The sequence below is a fragment of the Herpailurus yagouaroundi genome, unplaced genomic scaffold, assembly GCF_014898765.1.
Source record: "Herpailurus yagouaroundi ecotype Mexico unplaced genomic scaffold, PumYag 269, whole genome shotgun sequence".
NCBI classification, from domain to species: domain Eukaryota; kingdom Metazoa; phylum Chordata; class Mammalia; order Carnivora; family Felidae; genus Herpailurus; species Herpailurus yagouaroundi.
The window spans coordinates 46,325-71,669 of record NW_024412486.1 but is presented as its reverse complement, the minus strand read 5'-3'; the positions used below and the strand labels follow the sequence as shown (position 1 = coordinate 71,669).

The following is a 25,345-nucleotide window of genomic DNA, read 5'->3' as shown; positions in this document are numbered from 1 at the left end:
CAGATGGCACAGGGATAGCCATTCCCATGACTACAGAAAGTTTACACGGAACAGTTCTGCCTTGGCATACAGAATACAGGATCACTTACCATACTCAACTTCAGTATGGATGCCCTACTTCGCAGGCACTCTAGAAGGTCTTGTGATCTGATTTACTCACCCTCTGCTGACACCACTTTCAAGAGACTACGCAATTCAGTCACAGACTAATGGCTGGCAGAAAGTAAATACTGAAACGTTTGCAGAATGCTAAGTTGTAAATTAATGCCCGACTGGGGATGATAGCAATGCTGGCAACAGACAAAATCCAGGGGCACACCAACACGAGAGGGCCGTTACCTAACATTACAGGTTATTTAAAAGACCTAACGAATATGTATTACAGGCAAGTTACCAGCTGAAGTTCATGCTACGAAGTCCGTAGGCAAGTCCAGCCCACAGTCTGTACCCATGGCAGTTATAGAATGGCCTCTAGGATGGTTCTTATCAAGGCCAAAACTAATGAAACAATTTACCAGGCCCATAGCAACACTTAATAAAAAATATTTATGTAACACTTATTACTAACCAGTTATTTCACTCTTTAAGCAAATATTAATAATCTTTAAATTGTACTTTATAGATTTGTACTTTACAAAGGGGGAGATCTAGGATACAAAGATACCTAGAGCCTTAACATTGTTAGCTTGTGTGTGTGGAAATGTTTCCAACAGTGGGTATCTTTACAAAAAGTAACTTTCAAATCATTTGTTGGGTTCTATAGTGGTAGTGGTTTCTTTTTTGAGTATCTAAGAGCAATTAAGATGACTGAAATTTGGAGAAGTGATCTACATTTGTCAAAACAGATGAATCATTTTATTTATTTAAAAGCTTAGGTATCAGAGCACCTGGCTGGCCTAGTTGGTAGGAGTGTGCCACTCCCGATGTCAGGGTTTTAAGTTTGAGCCCTGTGTTACGCGTACAGATTACTTAAAAAAATAAAATCTTTAAAAAAAAAAAAAAAAAAAAAAAGGTAAGGTATTGTCACAGCACAGAAAATCAAATTCTAATTAGATTCCCTACTCTTACCCCTCAAGATTATTACGTTCAGAGTTTTACAGTAAAAACTGTTGCTATTTTCGACATATGTGAAGGCTCCTACCTATTTTGTTTTCATTATCAAATCCTGAAATCTGTTGAAAGAAAATATTTTACCTTTATTCAATGGTTCAGTTATAATTAACAGACCAAAGCAGGTTATAAAAACTAAACAATCCTACCAGTGATTTGTAGAGACTGGATTCAGGGTTGATTTTGAGGAGTTGCAATAGATTTTGTACAGTAAATGCCTTAAGGGAAAAAAATTAAGTAGACAGATTTTTACATTGATGTTTAAATGATAAATCATGATGTCCATAAAATGTAAGAATCATTCTAACAATGTAAAATTGAAGTATTTCCTTATACTACTGATAACAAACATATTCAAGTCACAAGGATAAAATATTTTTCCCAATCACAGAATTAACCTCCAAATATTCATATCAAAGATAATGGGTCTTATAGAAATGGTTAATGCCTTACAGATTACAAACACTCAAATCTGACAAACCAATGAATACATCTGTGAATTCCAGGGTTTATTTAAAATGCAATTTCAATTGCAATAAAGTTTTCAAAATACTACTGCTTCAAAATATAAAGTTTCACTGTCTTTACAATAATGACTAACAAAAGCATATCTAAAATAGTTTTAAACAAACAGTTTGGGTAGTTATTCTTAATCTGTATTTCTACTACGATACGTATCATTTACTAGGACTTCCCTCAGAACACTGACATGGTTTTCCTTTAAGATATTCCTTAAAGGAATATCCTTAAAATAATCCTTAATTTCCTTAAAATATTCTGCACAGCATTTTATCCTGTATGAGCAGGATTAAGTGTTGTTGGAACAGCTATGTAATTGACTGTTACTCAGGCAATAAGCAAAATTGTGACATGTAATTAGAAACTTCAGGGCACCCAACTGGCTCAGTCAGCAGAACATGTAATTCTTGTTCTTGGGATCATGAGTTCAAGCCCCACGTTAGGCACAGAGCTTACTTTAAACAAAAAACAGTGGCACCTGAGTGGCTCAGTTGATTTAGCATTAGACTTCAACTCATGTCATGATGTCATGCTTCATGCATTTGAGCCCCGTGTCAGGCTTTGTGCTCACACCACAGAGCCTGCATGGGATTCTCTGTCTTCCTCTCTCTCTGCCTCCTCCCCTGCCTGTGCTCTCTCTCAAAAATAAACTTTAAATAAAAAATAACAACAACAACAACAACAAAACTTAAAAAACTGACATACCAAATAAGAATTCCTAATGTTAATAAAATTTGGTCATTAATGAATACAGCATATTTAAAATTTCTGATACTAATCCTGTACTTATTTTGTTCAAACCTCTGGATATAAACTTTTGGACAATTATAAACAAGGTAAAGAGTAAAAACACAGAGAAAACACCAAGAGTCAAACTATGGACTTCAGCGGAGAAGATGTGACCATGTAGGTCCCATTGCGGAAATGTATGTAATAAAATATGTCACTAGTAGGGGAGGCTGTGCAGGTGTGGAAGCAGGGAGCACATGGAGTATTTTCCTTTGTGCTCAATTTTGCTCTGAACCTCAACCACTCTAAAAAATTAGTCTATTAAAAAAATAGGCAGATTGCTTAAAATAATCAAGCATGACTAGATTTCTCTACCATTCCCATTGAACAGAAAGTAATTAGGAAAGTGGTAAAAATAGGTGTTTTAGTATTTGAGCATTCCACAGGTTTTTAAAAATGATTGTATCCTTCACTACTCTAGTGTAATCCCAGGGAACATAAATATCTGAAGAGACTTTAACTTAGTAAAAAGAGCACACTTCAGAGATCTAGGTTTAATGCTCTTCACCCATATTTACAAATCATGTGACCTTGAGCAAAATATGTCACCTCTCCAGAGGATGGTTCCTCCTCCGCAACGCAAAGGACACCAGCTGTGTTGCCAGCTTGGTGACAAGCTTCCAACAGTCAACGTAAATGGCAACTCTGCATCTTAGCAGACTACATAGATTGGGAAACTAATTCTAGCTCCAAAACATTTAGTGAGTCTGCACATCATGATTTTACCCAAGACTAATGGAGCCTCCATGGAACTGGTAAACCATCAAGTTTAGTACTCCTTTGTTCCATTACAGAACAAACATAGGATGGGAACTCAAAGATGAAGGAGAAATGGACCTAGCTAGCCAAGGAACACTCAGCTATTATGCAGCACTTACTATTACCTAGAAAGAAGCTGTTAACAGAAAACTCAAAAACAGAAGAGTAAACACTTTACCTTTTCTTTGGCCAAACGAGTTTCCAGAAAGAAAACAGAAAGTGAATACTCATAGCCACAGCTCTTCATGTGATCTGCCACTAGAGCGTTGGACACATCTGTTAGAAGGGCACTCCCTTCCACTGGAACAGACTGGGGTTGCAGCTCTCCGTTCAAGACAGGGTGCATCAATTCATGAATCAGCTGCTTCCGGAGTTGTGTCTAGCTCAAACAACCAAAACCAAACAGGAGGGAAAACGTTTTCAGCAGAATTGCTCCACTGGAGGTAGGATTCACCCATGAATTAGAATCCTCATTTCCAGAACGGTTCTAGGTCCAGGACCCAAAGTCAGGAACCTTCCCCTATATGCGGTCTTACCCTGTGACACAAGTAGCCCATCGGGTTCTGGAAAAAGAAACTTGTTTTCACCAGCTTCCGAGCTAAACTGGTGGTTAGCCGCAACACAGGCAGATAGATTCTAACTTCACTTCCCCAGAAGCCCATCTCAGCAGTTTTTAATCAGAATATCAAGTAGAGGAGACAATTCTGCCCATTTCTCACCTCTCTGTGAACTGTTGGAGGGTCTGAAGTGGAATTCCCAAAAGGGAAATCACATATGCAAGAGAAAGGAGTAAACCCAAAAACTTTTTAAGATGTACTTTCACATACAGTATTTACATCTCAAGACACTGAAGTACAGCAATTTTCTCACATTTTCTAAGCAAGAAAATTATAGTTCAAAGTAGTTCATTTTCTCAAGGTTTTAACACTAACATTATTCATTTGGTTTTAACAAAATTACCTAAATTATTCAGACTACTGGGTGTTTACTGGGTGATATTCTGCATATCATCTGGAAACACACAACTGGGCTGAGTTTAACAGTACGTTGCCTAGGGCACCTGGGTGGCTCAGTCAGTTGAGCATCTGACATCAGCTCAGGTCATGATCTCACAGTTCATGGGTTTGAGCCCCATGTCGGGCTCTGTGCTGACAGCTCAGAGCCTGGAGCCTGTTCTGGATTCTGTGTCTCCCTGTCTCTCTGCCCCTCTCCCCACCCTGTCTCAAAAATAAATAAATATTAAAAAAAAAAAAGAGTACACCACATAGACTCATGGGGTTCAGCACGAAGTATTATCTAATGAATTCATATTAACAGAATACAAGAAACAGAGTACTTGTACTTCTTTTATCCTTCAGCTAGAGGGTAGAGCAGTAAATCATTACCAGTACAGAACAGGACTATAGAAGTCCCACCATAAAACAAGACACTTATACTCAACAGAATATACATGCCCTGCCTCATCCAGTACAAGTCAGTAATGGAGACAGAACGAGAGAAATTATAGCATTCTCCACCAGTAAAATTTAGAGGTGATTTAATTAGATTTATAACACACTGAATAACATATTTAGATCCGACTTATTCTGATGTTTCCTCCCTAGTCTAGCTTGTGAGATACAAGTTTTGACAAAAAGACCAGACCACCAGTTTAATATATTGATTTGTATGTACACTCTAAGTAGAAGTTCTATTAAGGGTGAACAAAAACTGAATTTCCTATTTCTCAGAGAAATGAAAGCATACATCCACATAAAAACTTGTAAATATTAATAGCAACTTTATTAATTACAGTCCCAAACTGCAAACAATCCAAAGTCCACCCCTGGGTGAATGGATTAAAAGGAAACATAAACGTCAAAACATAGAGAACTTCCAAAAACATACCGAGTTAAAGCGATATAAAAGATGGCCCCATGTATACACAGTTGTTGCAAACCATCCTGACAGAGCAGATTAGCAGTCACCTGGGGATCAGAGGTGGAAGGAAGGATTGCACTGCAGAGGGAAATGAAATTTTTAGGACGATGGAACCGTAATAACATATCTTGGTTGTAGGGTGGTTTCATAGATGTTATGTATTCTTTCCAAACTCATTAAGCTGTAAATTTTTAGTAACTGTCATTTACTGTACATAAAAGTATGTCATAATAAAATTGATTTAAAAATTGAAAAAAAAATAGGTCCAGCTTAATAAAATGATTTAGCGTAAAATTTAGAGAAGGGACAGAAGGAGAAAGTAAAATAAGGATAGAAAAAAAAAAAAAAGAAAGGGCATTACAGATGAATCCTCAGCTCAACAAACACAAAAGCATGCCATCCAGCACTTGCTGGAAGGAATCACAAAACTGGCTGGGGGCTCTCCAGCAGCCAATGCCAAGAGGAAAATCCATTCAGAATTAATGTTCCTACAAAACAAGTAGGTACAATTATTGTGAAGAGACTTGTGAATCCTCCATTCATCTCTCTTAGAAGTTAACAGAGTAGACTCAAAGTAAGGAAAAAGATTTGATAATCTCTCAGAGATTTTTGCACTTCAGTGCAAATACAATTTCTTTTCAAACACCTAAATGGAATGTGAATTAGGCCACTAAAAAATTCAAAGGATTTTAAGAATTAAAACCCACTCAGGCCACAGTCATTGAACTGAGAAAACAAAAATGAGCTCAAATTTAGGAAGTAAAAATCTGTCTTGCCATTGGTTAGGCTGGAATAACAGAACCAAAAGCCAGCTGCAAGAAAAGAAACACTATTTCTCCAGCAGATACACTACATTTGTAAAGTGAACAAGGCTAGCATAATCCTGATACCAATCCCAAACCAGGACAGCTTAAAAAGGGTAAGGATAGATCAGTATCAATTGTAACTGCAAATATGAAATAAAACACCCTCAAATTGAATCCAGAAGTACACTAAACGAAAATATGCCATGGCCAGAAATCCAAGGACCATTCCACATTAGAAAGCGTATTAATGCCTTGTATACAATAATTAATTCCAAGTGGGTTAAAGATTTAGCTGTAAAAAAATAAATAAAGCCTTTTAAAAAACTTAATGAAAAGTGAATATTCATTCTTTTAATGGAAAAGAACTGACAACAATCAGCAAAAAAAATTTATCAATAGATTTGGCCACATTTAAAAATGTAACATCAGGATTTTTAGAACCAGATTAAACTTGAACACCGAGATAAAGTATCACTGCAAAAATAGAACAGAGGTTGTTTCTACTAAAAGACCTCTTATTTATTAAGAAAACATCGCTGGGGGGGGGGGTGGGTGATGGGCAAGGAACATGAGTTGCCAACTCACAGAAAACACATGAATACCCAGAAATATGTGCAACCTCATTAACAATCAAAAGAATATTAAAATGAGGATTTTCTGGGGCGCTTTGGTGGCTCAGGCGATTGGGCGTCTGACTCTGGTTCAGGCCATGATCTTCCTTTCTCAGATTCGAGCCCCAAATCGGGCTCTGTGCTGAAGGCTCAGAGCCTGGAGCCTGTTTTGGATTCTGTTTCCCTCTCTTTCTGCCCCCCTCCCGCTGATGTTCTTTCTCTCAAAAATAAATATACGTTAAAAAAAGTTTTTAAAAAATAGGGTTTTCTAATGCTTAAAAAATGTCATAACATTGAAGAGATAAGCATTATCAAATTGCTGGTGGAATATATACTATTACAATCTTTCTAGAACAAGACCCATATACCAAGAGCCTTAAAAACGGTCATGCTTTTGGGTCAGTAATGCCACTTAACCTATCCTAGGCAAAAAACGAGACATAAAATTGAAGGAATGTGTATAGACCTGGGTATAATGTAAATTTTCAACAGGGGCCTACTATTGTTACACATTCACAGACAAGCCTGCTGTCACTGAAAATAAGGATTTCAGGGACTTTAAAGGATACAGAAATATGTTCACCGTATGATATTGAAAGGGAGGGGTGCCTGGCTGGCTCAATCAGAGGGTGGGACTCTGGTTTGTGGGTCTGAACCCTGCAAGGGATATGGAGATTACTTAAAAATAAAATCTTAAAAGAAAAAAAAAAGATACACAATTGCGAATTAGTTGTTGTACTACAGATGACATTTCTCCATGTCTTTTTTTTTCTCCATTTTTTTTTTTAATTTTTCAGAGGAAATGTTTAAATTACCAAAACAAAGAGGGAGGAAATTTTTTAAAAAGATCACTTTTCCTTAATTTGACATTTTAAATATAAAATATACTTTTGAAATGTATACAATAATTAAAACATGAGCTAATCCTACTCCTTGCTGTTCATACAATGTGTACTAATATTTGCTGCCCAAATATTGATACATTTCAATCCATTTTAAGGAAGAAATTTCTTATTCCCCAAATTATTCTATGGTAAGGAGTACACTTAATGTTTCCTGTATGGTGTCAATATCCCTCATTCAAGAGTGAGTACTATTACAAAACCACTTATTATTAATTCAGGACATGCAAGCTAGGTTTATAAACCAATTCCAACTTTACTAAAATGTGTTCATTTTATAAAGTTACCCGTACTACCTTAATAGGTAAACCTATTTGAATTATGCTCTTTTATTTGAATTATTTGAATATGCTCTTTTAAGACGACTCAAACTCTAAACTATTTTCAAGACTTCTGTTCCAGAACAAAGAGTTTTACAGGAGCAGAAAAATGTAATTCACCAATACAATCTATGTCCTATTTTTAAGACCCAATATCTGGATGTATTTAAATGGGAACTACCTGCTACAGATTACACTTGGAAAAGTTATGTGACAGACATGCCTAAAAGGGATACCTTGAGCGTGTCCAGTACACCCCGATCCTTAAACATCTGGTATAGCTTTTTTCGCAGTTCATCCTGACTCAACACGTCAGATGTGGGGGGCATGGCGAACTGGAAGAAAGAATGGTTATGGGTTATCTGGCGTATGAATTTCTGAGAACAGACAAGTGGCCTCCCGGAAAATCCTAAGAGGACAAGCAGCTAGGAGGGGGAATGAAAGGAGCTATAAGGAAAGCAAACAAGAGACCCCTTTTCCGCCCGTCCCGAGGAGGAGGCAGTGTATGTACCTGAGACATCAGGTGCCGGCTTCGCCCGAACCCCCGCCCCTCCGCCCGTGCTGTCTCGGCCCGAGTTGACAGCCAGCCCCAGCTGCAGGCTCAGGATGAGGGGAATCCCTGCCTTCTGAGCCCATTCCCTGCCTGGAGGGGGCAGCCGAGAAGAACAAGACAGCTGAACTTTTTACTTTGCTTTCGACTCTAAACCAGCAGAGACGCACTGCCTCTCTCCCCGGTTCTCACGGGTGGGCGGGGTCGCGGTCCACGCGTGACTTTCCCACGCAACTGGAGGGCGGGGACCGGTAGTGAGGCTACGAGAGAAAACAAGGTACGACGGGAGTTCGTGGAGCCCAGCGCTGATCCCACCCCTCCCGGACGCCGCCAGACCAAACGGCAATTACCGGGTGAGTCAAGGAGCAAGCGTTTTGCCGCGCGCTCCTCTGCCCGGAAGCTCCTCCGACTTCTCGTGAGAGCTCAGCGGCGAGTCTCGCGAGCATTTCCCAGGGCGTTCCCAAAGATGCTGCAGAGCACTGACGGGTGTGTAGCGGGAGCTGAGGTGGTGTTTCCGTAGTCGGCTTCGCCGGGTGGGTAGGAGATGGAACAGGTAGGTGCCGGAGCTCCAAAGGACGTTTCGGGTCCCGCGTGACGCGGATCTTGGCCCAGTGTCTTCACCCCGCGGTGGGGGTGGGGGGGGGGGGGGAGGCGCAGCCGGGCCCGATCTGGTCAGCCCCGGGTCGGCTGAGTTTATCACAGGCCACTCGGCCAGGGCATATCGCGTTTAGGCCGGCAGGCGTCGGCCAGCTCAGGAGCTTGGCTTTGTCTTGCCTTTCACTAGGTTCATTCAGCTAACCGGGTTTTGTTTTGTTGTTAACCACACGGTTGTCATTTGGAGCTGGAAAATTAATCGTGGGCACTGTCCTGTGAAAGGAAGAGTTTAGTCCTCTCACCGGCAGCGTGGTATCTCTATTTTAATTGTTAGGAATTGCTCAGTAACATTGACCCAAAGGAGTTTCTACGTGACCTCAAAGGAGCAGCCCAAGGCTCGGCTCTGGAGCGATTTGGAAGGTCTGTCTAGTCCAGAGTTAAATACGTGGCACTCAAGTAGGGTACTGCCCTTTCCCAAACCCACAGAAAATGTGGATCATTGATTACAGCTGTCTCTCCTGCTAGAGCTTTCTTGTCTCCATGTTAAATCAGCACCAGGTCCTGGCAGTCACTACTGGTTAATGAGAACCAGCTCACCAATAGTGACTCATTTGCCATCCCTAGTCGAATCTCTTTTCTTTTAGATAGCATGTATTATATTTGATGGTAAGATCCTGCTGTTTCTCACTCCCCACCCCCAGAAAGTTCTTCCCCTCCACACCTCAGCTTAAATATCCTTAGTTCCTTCACTAGCTCTTTTTTCCAGAGCATTTCCTTCCAACACAGTTCAGAAATATTTTTATTTTTTTCATTTATATTTATTTATTTATTTATTTATTTATTTATTTATTTATTTATTTATTTATTTATTTTCTTATTTTCTTATTTATTTATGGAGAGAGAATCCCTAGCAGGCTCCACACTGTCAGCACAGACCCTGATGTGGGGCTCGAACTCATGAAACCATGAGATCATGACGTGAGCCAAAATCAAAAGTTGGAGGTTTAGCTGACTGGGCCACCTGGCAACCTCTAAAAAAATTTTTTAATTAAAAAAATCATGCTCTTTGGGGCACCAGGGTAGCAGGTTATCATCCCAGAGTCATGAGGTGGAGCCCCACACCAGAGGTCAGGCTCTGCACAGGGCAGGTAGCCTGCTTAAGATTCTCTCTGTGCCCTTCCTCTGTGCACAGGTACATTCTCAAAAAAAAAAAAAAAAAAAAAAAAAAAGGTTGAAAATCATGCTCTTTGAGAAAATTGGAGTTCAGCAGATCTGTGTCTTCTGTTATTATGTGCCAGGTGACCTTTCTCCCCTGGTTTTTCCTGATTGTAGTGTAAGGTGGCATTTGTTTTTCTTCTTTGACACATTGCCATTCATTTTGCACTTTTCCACTTCTAATGCTAGCCTCACAGATTTGTGGTTTCATTTTTATGTTTATAAAAAAGGGTTGGAGGCCACTAACTAGGAAGGTTTAAATAATCTCTGCACCTAGTGTTGTACTTGAACTCACATCCCTGAGATCAAGAGTTGTTCGCTGCTCCAACCAAGCCAGCCAGGCACCCCATTCATGCCCTAGTTCTTACATCATGTATACACCCTCTCTCAGTTCAGGGTAGTCCAGCGCTTTTTGTTATCACTACGTTAATTTTAGTTGTCCATCTCAAAAGCAGCTCAGGTCACCATAGCCATCAGTGACAGCTGCTGTTTTTACCCCCGGTGAGAGTCCAGTCTCTGGTCATGGAGGGTTTCTTCACAAGTGCCTCAACTTCAGCTTCACACAAAGGTGCAAAAATCATTTGACCAGGGGCGCCTGGGTGGCGCAGTCGGTTAAGCGTCCGACTTCAGCCAGGTCACGATCTTGCGGTCCGTGAGTTCGAGCCCCGCGTCGGGCTCTGGGCTGATGGCTCAGAGCCTGGAGCCTGTTTCCGATTCTGTGTCTCCCTCTCTCTCTGCCCCTCCCCCGTTCATGCTCTGTCTCTCTCTCTGTCCCAAAAATAAATAAACGTTGAAAAAAAAAAAAAAAAAAATCATTTGACCAGACTTCGGTTAGGCCTCTAGGCCATGAAGGCCTCAGCACTAGAACTTTAAGAAGGTTGTTTTCTGCATTGAGTCTAGTTAATCCCAGCCTGCCTCTTGTTCTTGTGTGTTAGCTTTACCTGACCCCGTCTCAGCTGTTGCCCCCATCCACGCAGTTCCCCTCTGCAGGAGTGGTGCCCTTACTATGTGCCAGGCTCTGCTGCAAGCATGAGGGATGTGTGCTGGGAGACAAAAACAGCCTCTGTTCTCTAGATTATCATCCCCAAGTTGCCCCAAGTAGCTTCCCCTTGAGGCACCCCCGTCCCCCGGTCTCCCATTCCCCTCCCTCGGGCCTTTCCCACAGTGCTTTGAAAGCTTTGTCCCGTGGTAAACGAACTCCCTTTGTCCTCAGTCTCCCTATAGAGACTTTTTTTGCTAGTACTTTGAGTATTTTCTTTTTTCTCATTCCTGCAGGCTTTTCAGCCTTGACATTTGTTTTCTGCTACCAAACAAATCCTCACCAGTTGAGCGGCTTAAACAACATGAATTTATTCTCTTACAGTTCCGTAGCAGCATAGAAGTCCAGCATAGGCCTCCCCAGGCTGGAATCTAGGTATCCTCAAGGCTGTGCTCCCCTCTGGAGGCTGGCAGGAAGCGTGGCTCTCTTTGTGCTTTCCAACTTCTTGAGGCCGCGCATGTTCTTTGGCTCCTGGCTCTTTCTTCCATCTTCAGCCCCGCCAGCGTGGTGTCTTCGTGACCTTCCTTCTGACCTTTCTCGTGGGCCTCTCTCTTCCACTTTTAAAGATCATTTTAGTTATATTGGGTGCACCTGGCTCATCCAGGATCCTTTCCCGATCTTGAAATCCGCTGACAAGCGCCCTCAGTTCCACCTGCAGCTTTCATTCCCCTCTGCCCATACATTAGCACTCACAAGTTTTTTTTTGTTTTTTGGGTTTTTTTTTAATTTTTTTTTTCAACGTTTATTTATTTTTGGGACAGAGAGAGACAGAGCATGAACGGGGGAGGGGCGGAGAGAGAGGGGGACACAGAATCGGAAACAGGCTCCAGGCTCCGAGCCATCAGCCCAGAGCCTGACGCGGGGCTCGAACTCACGGACCGCGAGATCGTGACCTGGCTGAAGTCGGACGCTTAACCGACTGCGCCACCCAGGCGCCCCAGCACTCACAAGTTTTTGAGATTAGGATGTGGAAACCGTGGGGCATGCTGTTCTGACTACCACCACATGTTCAGAATTGATGTGTTGTTTCATCCCTCGTTTTTCCCTTATTTCCTTTCTTGGCAAATAGACTCATCTTGATATTCTGCTTGATCATCTCAGTCAGGCATTTGGGAACATCCTTGATTCTTGCTGCTTCCTCAGTTCCCCAGTTTAATCCATTGCCAAGTTGTGTGTAGCCTTTCCTCCATACCTCGAGACCGAGTCGTCCTTGAGATGCTTGAAGGGCCTCTGTTTTGGGTGATGGGAAAATCGAGCAGACACCCACACACACACAGCCAGTTGCTTTATTTGTATTACATACTGTAGTTCTAAGTAATACTTGCTTTGTGGATGGAGGGAAGGTGGAAGAGGTTGCAAAGCTTAAAAAAAGTTTCAAATCACTGTTCTAGAGCTACACTGTCCAATACAGTAGCCACTAACCACATGCGGCTATTTAAATTAATTAAAATTAAATGAAGTTCCAGGTTCCGTCTTGCAGACACAGTAGCCACCAGCGGCTACCACATCGGACGGTGCAGATATAGAACATCCACCCTCCCCTACCAGAAACTTGAGTGTATCAGACAGCACAGACTTCTAAAGTGCATCTCCCTTTGCCTACCACCTGAGCATAATAAGCCTCAAATATTAAAGGAGTAACCTTCCAGCTTTCCCTGTAGAATCCAGTAGTTACAGTACTCCTTCAGTTGCTGTGAAATCAGACTCTTGGCAGTTCAAGTTCTGCCCAGCGGGACGGTTTGTGACATAACCTTTATGTGGTTACGGTTCCTTCGGTCCCCTTTCTGTTTATCCTCACCCTGTACGGACACTCTGCAGGTATAGGAATGAGGGTTAGCTTCCTTCTATGTGTATAGTGTGCTGCTTCTGACTAAGTGTTTGTACCGAAGAAATTAAGCCCTTCCCTTGGCACACTCTAGCCGTGAAACCTATTAATGAGATCATTGTCGACTTTGTTGACATTTCCAGCTCCCATCCCCCTCCCCCTTGAGAATTTCTTTCTTTTGAGAATCACTGCTGATTGTCCTGGTTCTACATAGCTTTTATAGCATTACTGCTTGTGTTTGTTACTCAGTTTTACTGTTTGGGCCTTTTTCTCATCTTCCCACTAAGACTTTTTCTGTAAAGGGTCAGACGCTCTCTGTCGCACCTCTCCCACTGTGCCATTCTGTTGTCCAAAGGCAGCCTTAGACCCTAATAAAAGGATGGACAAGGCTAGATTTGGCATGCAGGCTGCGGTGTGCCAACTCCTGCCCCATTGAAATCCCATTGACCTAAGTGTGCCAAAAGAAAGTTCCATCTGCCTTGTCTTCCACTCACGGGCCTTCCAAGTCCAGAGGTAAAAGTGCCAGCTGTGCTTTGATTTCCTTAACAAAAGGTTGTGCTCATTAGGAAATATGTTTCAGATGTTCTGTATGAATGAGCAGAACTCTCAGTGTGGCTCAATTAGCCCTCGGCTCTGACATTTGTCCATCAGACTCTACTCTCAGGTAACCAGATTGCTGCTCCAGGTGGAGGCCGTGTCAGCACACCTCCCTGTGCATATGCTCCTGAGCATCTCCCATGAGCCAGACATTGTGCCCAATGCTTCACATGCATTAGGTTGTGTAATCCTCAAGGTCTGTTTAAGGGACCTATTATCGTTCTGTCTCTCCCACCAGGAGGAAACGGACATTGGGAATTTAAGGACACATTATTATTATTATTTATGGTCACATTATTAAGTGGCAGAGCTAGACCTGAATCTAGTTTTGTCTGATTCCAAAGACCCTGTGCTAAAAGTACATACAGAAATCCTTCCACCCATCTGTCCGTCTGTGCAGATTTTGATTGTGCTAAAAGCCACAGAAGCATGGATCCTCCCCTGCAACTGCTTCCCCCCACATTCTCTTCATTTTATTTCTTCAGCAAACCTGTTAACCCTAGTTCTAGGACTTCTTAATGTCTCAGATGTCTTTCTTTTTGGATTATGATTTCTGTCATCTTTTCTGGAATATAAAATTGTGTCTTCATTTCTTACTGTTTTTTTAAAGATTTTATTTTTAAGTCATCTCTATACTCAACCTGGGGCTTGAACTCCCAACTGCAACATCAGGAGTTGCACACTCCATGGACTGAGCCAGCCAGGGGCCACATGTCTTCCTTTCTTCTGAATATTGCAGGAGGAGGCATATCCTAGGCTCTTGCATTTGCAGACTTAGATTTGTAGCATACATACTTCAGATAAGAAGAGGACAAAATCACCCTTTATTCGTTTCTCCCATTGTTAGTGTTAATAATGCTAACTGGTCCATTCCAAGTTTGGCTCACCTTACTCTGAATATTCCAAACTTTCAGGTCATGAGGATGTTATTATTATGATTTTGTATTAGAGGTCTTCCAGTTTCCTTATGAAAATTCAAGTACTGGATTCTACAGGACATATCACAGCATGTAATTTGTATAGTCAGAAAGCGAAATGTCTATGGCAGTATACTGGAAAACATGACAAGCTTAGTGTTCTCTTCTACAATGTCAGGTTTAAGTAAAAAATTGAATTTTAGACTTCTTGTTATACATTTTTGGTTTTCAGTATGAAGTACTAAAAATGTGTGTTATTTTCATTTAATTAGGAGTTTTATATTGAAGACAATGTCTGGAAGCTTTTACTTTGTAATTTTTGGCCACCACGATAATCCAGTTTTTGAAATGGAGTTTTTGTCAGCTGGACAAGCAGAATCCAAAGTGCGTATGGAAACATAAACAATAAAGTGCATATGGAATGTAATAAAATCCAAAGTGCATATGGAACATAAACAATAAAGTGTTGTTATGCTGTTGTGATTGTAAGGTGTGGTGTGATTTTACAGCAGGGGGGAGATCTGAACAGAGGAGGTAGCTGGAATCCGTCACAGTTAAATGAGGCTTGCTCTGCAGTCCCACAGGGTGATAGAAGCCAGCAAGGGACCATCCTCTGAGTCATTTATTCACCCTTAAATCCAACGCACACTTGGCACAGACTAGCAGGATGTCCTGGGTCTCTGCTAGGTCCATTAGTAATCTACATAGTAGATCCATTTACACCTGGGAGGGTTGAAGGACCCTTGCCTCCGTGTCCTCCTGCTGCCTCTGAGACTAGAGCAGTTTTCAGTGACCTTCTGCACCACCTACTGACTGGTGCCCACATGCTGTCCTCCCTGGTGATGCCACCCAACTTCCATGTTGCCAGTAATGCCTCCAAAAAAACAAGCTTGGTTCAGAAGGGAACATGTTGCCATTCATAGTAAACCTACAGTCTTGAGAATCCCTGGGTCCCTCTCATCTTTCTGTACTCGTCCATGTTGCTAATAAACTGCTGGCAAGTTATGCTGTGTTTCTCCCAAGTTCCAAAATAAGCTCTCATGGCCTTCAAGACAAGAATTGAATTTTGGAATGAATTGTCATGCATAATGTCCAGTGTATGATGCTTTTTTAACTATTTAAATCTTGCCACTAAAATATGTAGAAATTTGTGTTCTCTGTCAGGTGGTTTGTTGCCCCACTATTTTTCCCACATCCATATGAGTGCACTGCTCATTACAACTTCCTGTTGAAGTGTCTCTGTAGCAATGGTTGCCGTGTGGCACTCGGCTGCTTATATAGTTTTGTGGCCTTGTGGTAGGCAGAGAGCATTTTTCTTTTACATTTTTCTTCTAGTCTCGTGATTGATCATCCATGTAAAGTGACGGAAAACACAGCTGTAAGCCAGGCACAAAATAATCTCTTTCTCTACGGAGTAAATTTGCTTCATCATGGTGATATGCTGAGCTGTGCGACGGGGGGAGGGGGGATTCCAAGGCAACTGGAAGCCCTCCCCCAGCCCAGTCGCAGGAACAGTGTCTACAGCAAGCAGGTAATATTAGGTTGCCTCTCCCAGGTCCCACATAACAGAGCACCACAAACCAGGTGGCCTAGAGTAACAGAAGCTCATGGCCTCACTGGTCTGGAGGCTAGAAGTCTGAGAACAAGGTGTAGGCATGGCCAGCGCCCTCTCAACGTGCTAGGGAAGACCTGTTCCAGGCCTCTCTCCTAGCTTTTGGTAGCTCCTTGGCTTGTGGCAGCAGAACTCTTGTCTTCACATGGCCTTCTCCCTATGTGCTTGTCTGTCTCTAAACCCCCTGAGCTGTCTCTAACCCCACCCCACCCTCCCCACCCCCCACTGACCACATCTGCAGTGACTGCCTTTCCAAATATGGCCCACATTCTGAGGTACTGGGGGTGGGGAGGTTAGGACTTCAGCAAAATTTCTTTTTGGAAATAGAGAATTTCACAGGAGTAAAACTATTCCAGGTTGAGAATTCCCACTCTGCACCATGGTGGGACAGTACCACCTCCTCTGGTGATGCCCACAAAAAGGACACTCCACTCTGATAGGACTGTATTCTGCTGCTGAGACAGGTGACTGCTCACAGCCAGGATTGAGCATGGCCTCCTGCCTCTCCCAGGTCCCTTGTCAGGTGAGCTCCATTCACCTAAAAGAGGCCTGTGCTAGGCCTTCAAGAGTGCCACCTCAGCTGTCTCCTGTTCCAGTGCAGCCCTATGTCCCCCAACCCCAGCTGACCCTGAGACCCACGCCAAGGTCACTTCTCTGTAGCTCTCCTTCACCTCTTCAGCTCGGGCCTACCTAAACTGCTGTTCTTTATCCATAAAGGACACTTAGGTATTTTTTCATGTCTTCTCTAAAAACGTGAATGTCTTTAAAATAGAATCTTTTTTTTTTAAGTGACTCTTCACATTCTTCAGTGGTTACTGAATTTGGTAACTTCCTTCTTGCGAAATTAAAAACTTAATCTGTATAGTTTGTTGAGTACATTTTATTTATTAGTTGGCTGTTTCATTTGTTAATTTTTAGATACCAAGTTAAAAATCAGATTGTGATGTGAAAACACTTAAGATCTTTTGTAAATCCCATGACAGAAATAAATGAAGTAAAAGCAGAAAATGCACCCCACCTGCCCCTTAGAAAACTGTGCGTAGAATTTACACAATGAAATGGTGGCGTTCTCAATGCTGTCTGGAAATGTTAATATGCTACTATTCACAATGTCGTCTAGGATGATCATCGTCACCTGAACCAGTTCATAGCTCCTGCTGCTCTTGACCTCGTAGACGAGAACATGTGGCTGTCGAACAGCATGTACTTGAAAACTGGACAGGTTCAATGAGTGGTTTATTTCAACTTTTGTTACCGCAGATCATATCCTTACTTTTTTAACGAAGATCTCTGAAGGTTGGGGTAACAAACCTGAACAACATGGGCCCTAAAGTCCAGACTATGAGTCTGGGGACTTCAGAGTGTCAGGTGGAAATTGCCATTTAGGGAGCTACTTTTATTTATTTTTTTTTTTACCAGGAAAAAAACCCCACATTTGTGAATGGATAATTTTAAAACCAAGTCTCCTATAAAACTGAGATTAATCTGAACCATAAGGTTGATTTTACTTTATTTTGTAGTTATTTTCTAACTTCAAAAATTTATGTTTTCTTTAAGATAAAACTAACCTAACTTGAGACCCAAGTTATTATTTTTCCATCACAAAATACAATGCATGTGACTAAGTGGAAGGATATCCTATCAGCTGAGTATTTTTTATTTCTAAGATTAGTAATTATGGTATGTTCTATTACTTTTCAAATCTGATTGTAGAAAGGGATTGCAACTGTGATTGGAAACTGGCCTGTTGCGGTACCTCCTTGACATAATGTGGTTTTCATCTCAGACTAGCTCTTGCCCCTGTCAGAGGTAGTCCTGGTAACTTCCCCATTGAGCACATCTTCCCTGACAGGCTAATATGCACAGGAGAGGACTTGTTATTTTTAAATTGGTTTCAGTTTCCCCCTTTTGGCACATAGTGTTGATTTCATTAGGGAACCCTAAAAAGAGAAGAAAGCAGGTTAATAGGGAAATTTATTCATAATTTTAATCTAAAATGTTCTCCGTCTTCTTTACAAGTAAGTTACAATGCAATGACTATGGATCATAAACTGTTGGAAAGTTTACCAAACAGTCGCTCAAGGAGAGTGATGCCACTTGTATTTCTTGAGCCTTAATTAGAAAAAATAAAATACTAATAAGACATTGGTGGTTAAAGTGCAGTTTTACCAGTATGTTCCTAGTAATTTATATGTTCTATACTTCAACAGGATTTTTTTTTGCATATCAGCACCATTAATATTCCTAGTCAGAAATAGCAAATAAGAATATCTAGCCCTCTTAATAAAGATGGACAACATCAAGTGAATTAAGCTATAAAAACTAGTTAACTCCTTTTCCTTATTAGTGATTTCATTTAACAATTTTTTCACCTATATTGTGATATACTCATTACACTCTTTGAGAAACTGATCACTTAGCCACGTGTCAAAGGAAAGTTTTAAAAACCGATGGCTAAAAAAATTACTGCATAAGAGTAACCTAATAGCGTTGGGGTATAACTTCTTTTTTTTTTTTTTTTTTTAACTGTGAGCATATGGTAGATTTTAGTTTTATTTAGCCAAAGGGCCTTACAGATTAATCTGTATATTTATAATTAATGTGAGAAGATTAGTATTTCACACACAGGGTGAATCCTGAAAGTTTGTTTAGCTTATATAGGTAGGCAACACTTATCGTACCACCGTTAGCTTGCCATAATTACTTCTCAAAACTAAAACCCCAAGACAAAAATTTCCTCAAGGGGACGTTACTATTTAACAATGGAACATTTTCATGCAGCTTAAAAACGTGATCTTTACACTTTTGTTTTGGATGTCTTTGATGATTTAATATAAAACATTAAAATGATTTCCTTCTAGAGATCTATGATTTGTCAGACTTTTTGCTTTGACAAGCTTACCAATACCTTCTTTCCTAGTTCACAATGAATCCATCTTTTGAACCCCATTTTCCTATTTAATCAAGTGCATTTGACAGAAAAGTTGTTTCTTGGGAAGAAACACCTTTTAACTTGAGTTAAAAAATTTTAACTTGAGAAAAATTTGGATATAAACAATGTCAGTACAATGGGGGATTCCCAGGAATGTGTACATTGTAAGTAACTTGAGTGAGTAGCCTGGGAAAGTTTTACCTGTAGCCTAAATTTATGTAAACCTAATGAAATTCCTTAATATTTCAAAACAGAGCATTCAGTTTCTTATGATTATCAATAGATCAGTGTTTGCTTGTGAGCAGTGTTATTTATACACTTCTTATAACCCTGAAAATATCTTTATTCTAAAAATTAAGAATGAGCTTTTGACTTTACTCGTTCAGATAAGTTGATTTTGATGTCAGAATCCTGAACCAAATGTTGTTCTCAAGATTTGGTAGACACATTTAAAACTCAGTTTCTGCAGTAGGGAATGAAGTTGACAGCCCACGTATGTGGGCTTTAATACATCTAGAGATGTTGTTATGAAACCACATAGGTAGCATGCATAGCACTGCCCAGCAAGCTGAAGCAAAGAATTTTTACGGTGCCAAATGCCACATGCCTGCCTCAGTCAAAGACTGGGAATAGTGATTGTGCTATAAATCCAGAAGCCTGGATCCAGGTCTGTAAAATGGGAGGCCAGGATCAAAGGGACAGGTTATGTTCTCATATTGCCTTTCCCTCAGACAGTAAACTAACAAGCGAACTGGTTGATGGACTAGTAAGAAATTATGATTGTCAAATTGGTAACAAACAAAAGTTTGCATTACGTTAATGTTTGTGTTGTTTACTTTTTAGGCTGTACACCAAGGGGGAGGGGAGGGCTCTGCTGTGGTAAGTGGGATCTTACTGTAAACTGGTAAGTGTCCACTTAAATACAAATACTGTAACCACATCGGTTCTGTCCAGATTGTGAATACCTACAGAATATTGTTCCATCCTGAGTAACTTGGGCAAGTACTTCTGTTTGGTCTCATATCCTTGTGTGAAGCTGGTACCATGATTTTTTTACCCCATCTTTTTATTTGGTTTCTTAAATAAAGATGTGTGTCCAAGAGTGTGGAGTCTTGTAAGCGCTACTTACCCTGCCACTGCTACTGTTTTGGTCCTCTTTCCCCTAGTGAAAGTTTACAAACTATCTTACCCATTTTATAGAACTCAGATTGCCTCAAACTAGGTGCCATAGCTGTGGGAGCAGAAAGAGGTACTCCCCTGGAAATGCGGAAGTGTGGTCTGCAGTCCTCACCAGAGAGACCCCATCAGAGACGGAGACAGAGAATGGTGACTTGCTGTGTGTAGTTTGCCCCACCCTTAATTAGCAAATAATGCGGGGAACTGCCACAACGCCTTTTCAGCAGGGGGTTGTAGAGCACTTTGTACACCATGGTCCTTTCCTCCATGCTGTGAGGCTGAGATGGGGACAAGGAGCAGAAGCCCTGTGGGAGAGGGTTACTGTAGTCCGGTGTCAGATTGTGTGTGTGGCTGTGTCTTTGAAGGAGCTCAAGAGCAACTGTAGCCACAAGCGTGGGAGCAGATGCTACCTCAGGTGTGAGCTGCACTAGGAAAGCACGTGGGCCACAAATGGAGAAAAGCAGTGCTGGGCATGTGGATAAGCCAGAACCAGGACTGGGTCACGGGGAAGACCAGTGGCTGATAGGAAAGCTGAAGAGCCAGCAAAACTTAGATGTGGTAGTAGGTGATGTCACTGAAGGTTCAGGAAGACAAGAGCAATGGGATGACAAGAGCATGCTAGGCACTCCACTGAGCAGAACTATGTCAGGAGTAGACCTATAATCTATGTTAATGCCCCAAAGAAAACACACAAGTCTGATGTTCTCTATGTAAACACCTACACGTATATATGAGTATTATGGGTTGAATTGTGTCCCCCTCAAAATACATGTGTTGTGACAGAAATCCCTCAGAATGTGACCATATTTGGAGACGGGTGATTAAAGAGGCAATTAAGTTAAAATTAAAATGAGCCCATTAGGGTGGGCCCTAAATCCAATCTGACTGGGGTCCTTGTAAGAGGAGGAAACTTGGACAGAGAGACATGGGGTAGGGGGGGAAGGGTACTGAGCACAGAGGAAGGTTATCTGTAAACCAGAGACTCTAGGAGAAACTAAACCTACCAATACCATGATCTTGCACTTGACGCTCCCAGAACTGTGAGAAAAATTCCCATTGTTTAGGCCACCCCGGATGCATTTTGTTATGGCAGCCCCAGCAAACGAATACAATATGCTTATATACTAAGTATCAAGCTTGATACCCAAGAAACTGACACATGCCACCTCCAAGGACAGGAACTGGGTGGTGGCAACGTTAGAGATTTTTGTCCCATATGCTTTGTGATTTTGAAACCATTATGCCTTATGATTTTGAAACATGTGACTCATCTATTCAAAAAATGAACAAGGGGTCCGTGATGGGCTTAGTTGGTAGAGCATGTGACTCTTGATCTTGGGGTTCCAAGTTCAAGACCCACATTGGGTGTACAGATCACTTAAAAATAAAATCTTTTTAAAAATGAAGAAAAAACTGGGGCGCCTGGGTGGCGCAGTCGGTTAAGCGTCCGACTTCATCCAGGTCACGATCTCGCGGTCCGTGGGTTCGAGCCCCGCGTCGGGCTCTGGGCTGATGGCTCAGAGCCTGGAGCCTGTTTCCGATTCTGTGTCTCCCTCTCTCTCTGCCCCTCCCCCGTTCATGCTCTGTCTCTCTCTGTCCCACAAATAAATAAAAACGTTGAAAAAAAATTTAAAAAAAAAATGAAGAAAAAACTTACTCCTAATACCCACTGTTGAACAAGGTATGTGAAACTGGCACTTTTATATGCTGCTACTAGATATCCATCAATAGAGAACGGCTTGAATAAACTGTTAAATATCTGTGCAGCTGATAAATGACCTAGATATACTATAATGGAAATATGTCCACATATATTGAGAGAAAGCAGCAAATCACAAAACCATGGGTTTTAACTGAGAAAAAAAGCAAATCCCCTAGACAAAAAACAAAAGGAAGAATATATCATATACAGTAATTTGTTGATGGTGGATTTCTTTTTTTTTTTTTTTTTTTTTTTCTTTCCTGTTTTTTATGGAGGATTAATTTTGGGAGGGGGGGAATTTTTTTTTAAGAGCATCTTTTTTTTTTTTTTTAAATGTTTATTTGTTTTTGAGAGAGGAAGAGTGTGAGCAGGGGAGGGACAGAAAGAGAATGGGATACAGAATCCAAAGCGGGCTCCAGGGTACGAGCTGTCAGCACAGAGGCCAACGTCGGGTTCGAACTCATGAGCGATGAATTCATGATCTGAGCCTAAATCAGGGCGCTTAACAGACTGGGCCATCTAGGAACCAGGGGTGAGGGTGGGGGAGCATTTAATGGAGAGGTTAATGGAGAGCATTTAATGGAGAGATTTAATCCTCTCAAATTCAAAATCTTAAAATGTTTTGCTTAGAGCCAATTTGTTAGGAAATTAGACTTTCAAAAGCTTAGCTTACTGAATGATGATGGTAACGCTTTTTCAGTGGCTCCCAATGAGTAGCGCACGACAGCCCTGCCCAGGCAGGTCCCCTGATGACCCCCAGCGGGTGGAGTTGGCCTCCGGAGGACGGCAGAGGCACAAACGGCGCAGCATGTGAACTTTATCCACGGAAGACTGCGAGCCGCTCGGTCAGTAAGTCCGAGGATGAGAAAATCTCCTTGAGAGCAAATCCCTACACAACGTTCAATGATGGAGAAGGCGCTAAATACGCGACCAAACAAAAGATGTCTTCATTTACCCTCACACAAAGGACAAAGAAGCCTTAGGATTTCCTCCAAGAGTGACAAAGTGCGCTTCTGTGTTGGGGTGGGGTTGGGGGCACACAAGTGGCACGCAAATGACGAGTGGTTGGTTACCAATGAGCCCGACTGTGATGTGGAGAAGCAACATGTGAAACACTTAACCATTACTGCGCTACATGTTAACTGACTTGGATTTAAATAAAATTTAAAAAATAATAAAAATATGAACACCTCAGTGATTTTAAAGAGAATGAAGAAGTCATGAAATAACTGCAACACAAATGCATTTGATTTTCACCTTTAATACTGAACATTATTGCTTTAGGGAATATTTCTCCCTCAACCAGGAATTGACTGCTAATTACATAAAATATACACATAAAAAAAGTAGTTCTCCATTTTCCCAGGGGGGAAAAAAAACACACCAGTAACTTCTAGAATATTCAAGTGTTTTGTTTTCATCATAATTAAAGTCTCGATCATCTCATTTATTAGCTCTGTAACTTACGTATTTAAATTAAACGTTATTAGACAACCATTACCAATTACAAGTGTCAGGTGCCACTACCGAGTAAATTGATTCTTCCAGGAGTGGATGGATCGATCCCTCCTCCCACCCGCTAACGAGGCAGCAACATGGTTACTTTAATTTTGTAAGTGGATGGTCCGTTGCTGCAAACGCTAATTCTCGTCCCCAGCCCGTGTTTTCGTGTACGTGCGGGAGTTGGTTACACCGCACGGGCGACCTCCCGAACGATCAACAGCAGGACGAGCTAGGCTTGGGCTTGCGGTGCAGACTGACGGTGTCGGTCTGGATCAGGTGGTCTGACCTATCCTCGGTAGCAAGCACTCTTCGAACTGCTTCCTCAAAGGCTGCCGCGACATTCGTGGCATCTTTTGCACTTGTTTCAAAGTAAGGATAGTCGCCGTTGTCCTTGCACCAGGCTTGGGCTTCCTCGGTGGACACCTGCCGTTCGCTTATGTCAATCTTGTTACCCAAAATCACAAAAGGAAAGCTTTCGGGCTCTTTCACGTCTGCGTAGTAGATGAATTCTTTCTTCCAGTTACTCAAGTTCTGGAAGCTTTGAGAATCATCGACACTAAAAGTGAGCAGGCAACAGTCAGAACCTCGGTAAAACGGCGTCCTCAGGCTTCTGAATCGCTCTTGACCGGCCGTGTCCCAAATCTGCATGGTAACAAAATGTCCATCCACTTCCAAATCTTTATTTAAAAATTCCACGCCTATTGTATGGAAGAGCTGGGTATCAAATTTATTGGTCACATATCTGCTCATCAGAGAGCTCTTCCCAACTGCACCATCTCCAAGGAGAATCACTTTAAAAAGCGACGATTTTCCTGCCATTATGACTCTCAAGATCTTTGACTTTAGAACCCTGTAAAATAAAAAGGCACCATTACATTCCTTCCGACCCGCACGTTGCCACGCAGGAGCGGACAGATGTCCCCGCGAGGGAAACAGAACGCAGAGTCCCCACTCCTTTCTGCACAGAAAGTCATCGGGTAGCAAGAGCGGTCACTACTGAGCGCTCAAGCGCGTACCAGGCACAGCCCTACTGATGCTCCCTACTGGCGGTGAGGACTCGTTCTCCCCCAGCCCCTTAGGTCACAGCTGACCGAGGCGGGCACTCGAAGCCAATGGCCACCCCGAAGACCTTGCTCTCAACCATTCCCCACTCCTCACTTTAAGCCCTGCCACCACGTGTTAGATGCAGGAGAGGGAAGCAGGCAGGTGTCTGTAACAATTTCAAACACCCCTTTGCTGGCACAGTGACAGTTTTGCTGATGACTTTCATCTTGTGCCAGGGGTTTCCTCAATAACCTCTCCTTTCTCTCTTCTACTGCTATAACCATCGGAACTGGTAATCAGGAAACCAGAGACAGAAGCAGATGATGCTGCTGTGAACAAAAATAAGCCAATGACTGAGTAAATGGACTCCGCTGTCTTCATTGGGAATGCTAAAATTGTCAGCAGGAGTTTTTTTTTTTTTAAGTTTTTTTATTTTGAGAGAGATAGAGACATTGCAAGTTGGGGAAGGGCGGGGGGGGGGGGAGGGGGTGAGAGAGAGAGTATCCCATGTAGGCTCCTCCTTGCCAGCCAAGAGCCTGACACCGGGCTCGAACTCATGAAATTGTAAGATCATGACCTGAGTCGAAACCAAGAGTTGGACCCTTAATGACTGAGCCACTCAGGTGCCAGCAGCAATGGAATTTTTTTTTTGTAGACAGAGAGAGAGAGAGAGAGAGAGACAGAGACAGAGACAGAGACAGAGACAGAGATAGAGACAGAGATAGAGAGAGAGAGAGAACTTCATATGAGCAGGGAATAGGTCAAGCTGACTGGGGCCCCAGATCACCCCAGCGCGGGGCAGGGGGAGGGTTGCACAAGGACACACAACTGCCAGAGTCCAGCTCCAGCAGGTCCAGGGGTTCCTGAAGGATGAATGGCGTCGGGGAAAAAGTGAAAAAAAAA

General features: G+C 42.0%; 2 protein-coding genes across 2 annotated transcripts; both read right to left on the bottom strand.

Annotated features, from left to right (window-relative positions):
* Window positions 1-69: 69 nt before the first annotated feature.
* Window positions 70-11,137, bottom strand: LOC121021270 (oral-facial-digital syndrome 1 protein homolog). The gene is made up of 7 exons (XM_040461529.1): window positions 11,037-11,137; window positions 8,771-9,153; window positions 8,424-8,546; window positions 7,973-8,071; window positions 3,356-3,556; window positions 1,260-1,328; window positions 70-1,172 (listed from the first exon to the last, which is right to left on the bottom strand). The coding sequence occupies exons 4-7, from the start codon at window positions 8,063-8,065 to the stop codon at window positions 1,113-1,115; spliced, it is 423 nt and encodes a 140-aa protein (XP_040317463.1). The 5' UTR covers window positions 8,066-8,071; window positions 8,424-8,546; window positions 8,771-9,153; window positions 11,037-11,137; the 3' UTR covers window positions 70-1,112.
* Window positions 11,138-23,136: 11,999 nt separating this feature from the next.
* LOC121021269 (ras-related protein Rab-9A-like) lies at window positions 23,137-24,744 on the bottom strand. Its single transcript, XM_040461528.1, has one exon. The coding sequence runs from the start codon at window positions 24,215-24,217 to the stop codon at window positions 23,612-23,614; it is 606 nt and encodes a 201-aa protein (XP_040317462.1). The 5' UTR covers window positions 24,218-24,744; the 3' UTR covers window positions 23,137-23,611.
* Between the last annotated feature and the right edge of the window lie 601 nt (window positions 24,745-25,345).

Coding starts and splice junctions, on each gene's coding strand:
- LOC121021270 (XM_040461529.1), bottom strand. CDS start 8,065: ATGCCCCCCACATCTGACGTGTTGAGTCAGGATGAACTGCGAAAAAAG. Junction 3,557..7,972: donor GTGTACTGGACACGCTCAAG/GTATCCCTTTTA, acceptor TGTTTGAGCTAG/ACACAACTCCGGAAGCAGCT. Junction 1,329..3,355: donor CTCGTTTGGCCAAAGAAAAG/GTAAAGTGTTTA, acceptor TTTTCCCTTAAG/GCATTTACTGTACAAAATCT.
- LOC121021269 (XM_040461528.1), bottom strand. CDS start 24,217: ATGGCAGGAAAATCGTCGCTTTTTAAAGTGATTCTCCTTGGAGATGGT.